General features: G+C 47.0%; 1 protein-coding gene across 2 annotated transcripts in view; it reads right to left on the bottom strand.

Annotated features, from left to right (window-relative positions):
* AHCYL2 (adenosylhomocysteinase like 2) overlaps window positions 1–4,332 on the bottom strand; it is a 209,616-nt gene extending 205,284 nt beyond the window's left edge. For both annotated transcript variants that reach the window (XM_017549545.1, XM_017549546.1), the window contains exon 1: window positions 3,906–4,332. In XM_017549545.1, coding sequence (XP_017405034.1) covers window positions 3,906–4,268 — 363 coding nt within the window. In that variant the 5' untranslated portion in view covers window positions 4,269–4,332. The remainder of the gene's footprint in view (window positions 1–3,905) is intronic.
* Window positions 4,333–7,178: the final 2,846 nt, after the last annotated feature.

Genomic DNA, 7,178 nt, shown 5'->3' with positions numbered 1-7,178 from the left:
TTTTTTGAGACAACTCACTCTAGCACCCAGGCTAGAGTACTTATTGCAGCCTCAACTTCCTGAGCTCAAGTGATCCTCCCACCACAGCCTCCTGAGTAGCTGGGACTATAGTAGTAGGCACATACCACCATGTCAGGCTCTTTTTTTTTTTTTGGAGAGATAGGATTTCACCATGTTGCCCAGACTGGTCTCAAACTCCTGGGCTCAAACTCCTAGACATTATATATAAACATATCACAGCCATGTGACATGATCTACCCCCTGCCCTCCCCAGAGCACCACAAGCTACAGGACGGAGGCGGGTGCCAAAGATAAGATGTGACTGAGTAACCTGCACACCATATGCTCCTTCCTATTAACTACTGCACTTGGGAATTCGGGCTCTTATAAAAAGTTTATTTCCCTTGTGTGGCTGAGCAGAGTAGCAAAACTAAGAAAACTGATGATGCGTGAATAGGGTAAGGGAAACTATCTATGGATGTGAAATGTGACTTAAAATAAATGTTTGTATATGACAGTTACAAAACAAATGCAACAGCAGTTCCACAGCCAAAGGCAGCTATTTCAATACTAGTATCCTCAGTCCCTTCATACACTGTAAGAAAAACAGCAAGGGCTGGGCACAGTGGCTCATGCCTGTAATCCCGGCACTTTGGGAGGCTGAAGTAGGCAGATCACAATGTCAGGATTCAAGACCAGCCTGGCCAATATGATGAAACTCCGTCTCTACTAAAAATACAAAAATTAGCTGGGGATGGTGGCACGTGACTGTAATCCCAGCTACTTGGGAGGTTGAGGCAGGAGAATAGCTTGAACAGGGACCTGGGAGGCGGAGGTTGCAGTGAGCCGAGATCACCCCACTGCACTCCAGACTGGGCTACAGAGCTAGACTCCATCTCTTAAAAAAAAAAAAAAAATCAAGGAGTCAAGGTCAGAGTGGTTATTTACATAGACAATCTGAGAATCAACAAAGGCTCAACAAATCAAAATGTCACACTGCAGTCCCTTGGTGAGATGACTTTCAACTCAGGGAAAGAAGGGCAGTCTTGGGTACTTATTTTGATTTAGTCAATTCAATATAAAGAAGGTTAAAGATTGTGCACCTGAAAAGCAGCTCAGCAATGCCCAGAATTTCATCATCCAGCTGTACCCTTGCCCAGAGCTTCACCTGCTTAACTTTCAGCAGCGAACTTGTTTTTTGGTGCAATTAATATTGTAAGGCAAGCTCAGCCCTGCCTTCCAATAGCCTTGAGGCTGCTGAGTAAATCTAGAATCACGGAACATACATTTGATGCTGAAAAAACAGGAAGATGGTTCAACAACTTCTTGACCAGGAAAGTGGTCAAGAAGTACAGCTAGAATTAAGAAAAACAGGGCCAGGCGTGGTGGCTCACACCTGTAAACCCAGCACTTTGGGAGGATGAGGCTGGTGGATCACCTGAGTTCCGGGAGTTCGAGACCAGCCATGACCAACATGGAGAAACCCTGTCTCTACTAAAAATACAAAATTAGCCAGGCGTGGTGGCGCATGCCTGTAATCCCAGCTACTCAGTAGGCTGAGGCAGAAGAATCACTTGAACCCAGGAGGCGGAGGTTGCCGTGAGCGAGATCGCACCATTGCACTCCAGCCTTGGCAACAAGAGTGAAACTCTGACTCAGAAAAAAAAAAAAAAAATTATCAGACTCCAGTATGATGATCTTCAATTTTTTGATTTGATTTTTTAATTTTTTTTTTTTTTTGTGTCAACTCACTCTAGCACCCAGGCTAGAGTACTTATTGCAGCCTCAACTTCCTGAGCTCAGGTGATCCTCCCACCACAGCCTCCTGAGTAGCTGGGACTATAGTAGTAGGCACACACCACCATGTCAGGCTCTTTTTTTTTTTTTTTGGAGAGATAGGATTTCACCATGTTGCCCAGACTGGTCTCAAACTCCTGGGCTCAAGCAATCCGCTCGCCTCTGTCTCCCAAAGTGCCAGGATTACAAACGCGAGCCATGATTTTTTAACTTATTTATGTAGACTATATTGAACTGTGTGTACCTTTCAGAGGAGGTCATGGTGGCTTGCACTTAAGCCATCACAGGAGGAATAAAATAAAATCCATTACTCATAATAAAAATAGCATTAATAATAATAAGAAATAATATCATTTCTTAAGACTTTACGTGCCAAGTTCAATGCTAAACCTTTTACAAATATTTCTAGTCCTCAATTATAATTAGTTCTCTCATTTTATAGAAGAGGAAACTGTGATTTGTATAGTTTGGAAACTACCCAAAAGGTAGTAGTGGCGGTACTAGGATTCAAATCCAGGTCTGCCTGACTGTTAACCTCATGCTCTAAAAGCAATTTGCAAACACTTTTAGCCTAAACAGATCTAACCAAATTACAGATTTTACACAAAAACAGTCCTAATCACAAGAAAAAGACTTGACTAAAATTACAAAGTATCTCAACTCATCAGAAGTATGCTTCCAATTTCCAGACTCGTATCTAGGTACCCCCAGCATTGGTGTTACTGCTGTCTCTCTTTTTTACTTTATTTTTTTTATTTCTTTAAACCCATTTGTACAGGATGCTGCCTCTTTCTACTGTAATTTTCCCCAGAGGAGTTTCATACTGCAAATGACAAAGACACTGTCTAAACCATTACATAAATTCCTTCGGTTTTGTCTCTGACTTATCACCTAAATATGTATAGTTAGAATGAAAGGATTATCTGCCTTAATGTACCTTAATCATGAGGCTATGACAACAAAAAGTTATGGTGGATCCAAGGTTCCAATTCAGCTGAGTCCCACACAGTAAAACCAATGCACACTTCACATCTCTTTGTTGCTGTTCTGATAATGCAATTAAAAATCATTCACAACAATTAAAAAAAAAAAATCCCTGTGTCCATTCTGTGCCTAGGAAATTGGAGCTGTAAGCCTTTTTTATATGACCCGCACTTCTGTCTTTTCCAATACTTGCCCTGTTTTTCTGTGCTGATTTAGCTTTAAGAGAGAAAGGGAGACAAGCTTTGAGAGAGAGAAAGACAACTATGGATAGGCAATGTACAGGTAATACAGGAGTATCATCCATCTAGGCAGTTACTTCTTGGTATTCTGAGACACTCTCAAAACTGTCTGAAAGAAGCTAACGCCTGAGACCGAACACCCCACAATGATGGCCTTTCCCAAAAGTACCAGCATTTCTTCCTATCACTTTCAGGTTATAATAAAGGAACCATTAAGATATTCATTCTCTTCATACACAGCCTAATAATGACAAAGCTCTTAAGATGAAAGAGTGAGGAGAATCTCTCCATTACCCTTTTACATATTCAGGGAAGAGAGAATATCGCAGTGGCTGGAAATGAAGGGCACAGCATCGTGTTGCTTTATGGACACGGTTGGCCACAGAAAGGCAGAAAGTCATCAACTGTACGGAAACCAGACAACTGACGATTTCCATGCAAGGTGACTACAGCTTATGCGTTCTCCAAGTATTAAAGCTCTTTTCATCCTTATTGCTGGGTGAACTCCCGTGAGCGGTAAGGTTTTTTTTTCTATGCCATCGAGGTGTCCTCCCCGATAGGCTGGAAAATCACACCTGGGAGCGTGTTGGGGGCGCGGGACGTCGTATAAGGTGCCTCTCCTCCCGCTGCCTATTCCAAGTAGTAGGGAAGAGCGCTACCTCCATGTTATTCAGAGCGAAGTACGGCCGTGCCTCCTGGAGTCTCCGCTCCCAGTACTAGGGGCCGGCTGGGGGCATCTCTGAGAGAGTGGGTTTGAGGGGACAAGGGGTATCTCTGGTCCTGCGATCAGAAAGGAGGGCGTGGAGGGTGATGTTGCAGTGCGGAGAGGATCTGCGGTTCCCCTCCCTCCCTTCCTCTCCTAGAGAGGCAGCCCGGCCCCAGTACCTTCTTGACTGTGCGCGGCGCCTCGGTGACGGTGCCGTCGTGGCTGACCAGGGCCTCGCCGCCGTCGCGGTGCCGCTGGTGATGGTGATGTGGGTCGCTCCGCTTCATGGCCGACGCCTGAGGCACCTTCCCAGCGGCGGGGCTGAGAGCGGCGGCGGGCCCAGAGCCCGGGCCGGGGGCTGGGGGCCGCTCCGCGGCGGGAGCTGGAGCCTCAGGGTCTCCGCCGCCCGCCGGGGGACCCATGGCGCCCACAGCTGCCGTGTTCAGTCCCAGTTGCAACTCCGCCTCGGAGGGGCTCAGGTCCTTCAGCTCCACCTCAGGCACCTTGGCGGCGGTCGCGGCTGACACAACCTGCACCGACATCACCGCCTCCGCTGCAACCGCCGGCTCAGACTCCTGCTCCTGCTCTTGGTCTGCCCCGCCTCCCGCCTCCCTTCCTCTTCCCTCCCCCATGCCTCCACTCCTCCCCTCCATCGCCTCCGCTCCCACCCGCTTCCTCGACCTGCCAGCCCCGGCCCCTTCAGTCCCGCCCACCCACCCCGATCCGGTCCGGCCTCGCGCTAGGCGCCACGGAACCTGTAGTGCGTTTGCTCCCGGCCGCACGCGGCTAGAAGACCGTGGGACCTCAGGCCCCGACCTACACTGCGCTCCGCGGGGGCGGGGCCCGCAGCGCCCCCTGGGGGTTGTAGTCCCTTTCGGCCTTTCCTCTGGAAAGTGGGATTCGGTCGGAGAGAGGGAGCTCTGAGTCCGGCAACTAATAGAAAGGAGTGAGGACAGGTGACTCGACGGAGAGGGTGAGGAAGAGAAGGTCTCCAGAGGAGTTGTGGCTTCCAGGGAGCGAATGCCAAGAAGCCTTCAGGGAGGGGAAGTGGGGGAGGAATGGCTTGTTGCCCTGACAGCGTGAATTTCCTCCGCGTGTGCACGTCTGCGATCACGTGGGCGGGCATTTAAAGGAGAAGCGGCGGCTGCAGGCTGGAAATATCTTGATTTTTCTTTGTGAAATTGAGAACCCAACACCTTTCCAAACTTCGGTGGCCTCGTTTTTAGAAGGGATAAAGTAGGAACTTGCTTGCTGTGGCACTTTCTGGCACGTTCTGGGTTTGGAAGCTAAGATCATTCCCCAAAGAAGTTAGGTATCACTAGAACAAAATTCAAGGCCGAAAAATCACACGTTGCCTTAAACGAGGCCAAATTGTTTGACCTATAATTCTACTAGGGCAAAAATCTGAAATTCAAATACATATATCAGTATAGAGGAATATGAATAGTGAATATGAATAGTGAATTTCCTAAGTGATGGGATTTAAGGTGATTTTTACTTTGTACTTTTATGTATTTTTAACTTTTACATTTATTTTAGAGGGTATAAGTACGAAGACATGCATGGTAGTTTCCTTTTTAATAACAAAAAGCATCCAAAACTAATGTCCAACAAATAGAGGAATGGTTACAGCCTTTGAAAATTGTTTGCCGGCTGGGCATAGTGGTTGATGCCTGTAATTCCAGCACTTTGGGAGGCCAAGGCCGGCAGATCACTTGAGGTTGGGAATTCAAGACCAGCTTGGCCAGCATGGTGAAACCCTGTCTCTGCTAAAAATACACAAATGAGCCAGGTGTGGTGGCAGGCACCTGAAATCCCAGCTATTTGGGAGGCCGAGGCAGGAGAATGGCTTGAAACCAGGAGGCAGAGGCTGCAGTGAGCCGAGATCATGCCACTGCACTCCAGCCTGGGCAACAAAGCGAGACTCCGTCCAAGAAAAAGAAAGAAAGAAAATTGTTTGCCGATATGTTTTTAATAATAAGGGTTTCCCTTTATCATTCTTTATTCTGAAAGCCAAAATGTGAAGAGAAAGCTAAGAAGCTCTTGTGTCTGGTACACTTGTGAGCTCTGTGGACATGGCAGTTCTCAGACGCCTTCCGACACGTAGTGTGAGGCACAAATTTGACGATCAGGAAATGAGAGACTCCAAAGCAGGACAACTTCACAAAGTGAAGATTTCCAAAATCGTAATAGCACAGGGAAGAAAATCAAGGGATTCTGGCTCTCAGAATAAATGCTTATGATAAAAATATTAAGCTAAGAAGCAAGAGACAAAATTGCACATTCCATAAGATTTTGTGTAAAGAATACTTTAAAAATGAAAATGCCGTTGACTCGGGACAGATTATGGGGAGGTTTTCTTCTCTATTCTCAGAGAAACAGGAACAAAGGGGTTCATACAGTTTACAGCTGTTTCAGAGACTAACAGCCCGAACAACCCAGGCAGCCACTGGACATCTGCTCTTTAGACATCTAGTCTTCAGTGTCACTATGTTTTGCCTGGCAAGGAGGAGCCCAGGTGCTGTCGCTCACGCCTGTAATTCCAACACTTTGGAAGGTTGAGGCGGGCAGATCACTTGAGGTCAGGAGTTCAAGACCAGCCTGGCCAACATGGTGAAACCCCATCTCTAATAAAAATACAAAAAATTAGCCAGGTGTGGTGGTTTGTGCCTGTAGTTCCAGCTACTCGGGAGGCTGAGGCAGGAGAATAGTTTGAACCCAGGAGGTGGCAGTTGCAGTCAGCTGAGATTGCACCACTACACTCCAGCCTGGGCAACAGAGTGAGACTCTGTCTCAAAAAAAAAAAAAGAAGAAGAAGGAGGAGGAGGAGGAAGAAATCACCTGTCTCGATCTTTCTCTTTCCTGTGCTACTATTTTGGAAATCTGTTCACTCTGTGACATTGTCCTGCCTTGAATGGAGTCTCTCATTTCCTGATCTCCAAATCTGTGCCTCATACTATGTGTCGGAAGGCATCTGAGTACTGCCATTTCCACGGAGCCCACAAGACACAAGAGATTCTTGAGCTTTTTCTTCACATTCCGGCATCCAGAATTTCCTTCCTGTTGGAAAGAAACCAGCCCAGAGCTTCATCCTCCAGCTGTCGGGGCAGAGATTAGCAGCCCTGTAACTGATTTCATTCTTCCCTCTAATGCTCAAGGGAGCTGTGGTACAGCCACCTGACATGTGTTGGAGCTCACAGGCAGCAGCTGCCTACCTGAACTGCCTCTAGAATTGATTACTGAGGGGAAGAACTAATTCTTCAGTGTGATGTAGTTATTAAATATAAGGAGTTAGAACACTGGAATGAAACTGATACCCTTTTTTATTCCAGTCACCACCACTGATTGGGGCCAACCATCAAGACACACTCTTCAACCCATTCTCAACTCCATCCCTACATACCTGCTGCTTCTGCCATCTTTGTAGCTGAGGGACACCAGGTATAGTGGAA

Source organism: Cebus imitator, unplaced genomic scaffold (genome assembly GCF_001604975.1).
Source record: "Cebus imitator isolate Cc_AM_T3 unplaced genomic scaffold, Cebus_imitator-1.0 Scaffold219, whole genome shotgun sequence".
In the NCBI taxonomy this organism is placed as follows: domain Eukaryota; kingdom Metazoa; phylum Chordata; class Mammalia; order Primates; family Cebidae; genus Cebus; species Cebus imitator.
Note: the sequence above shows the minus strand (reverse complement) of the source record. Positions and strands in the feature narration are given on the sequence as shown.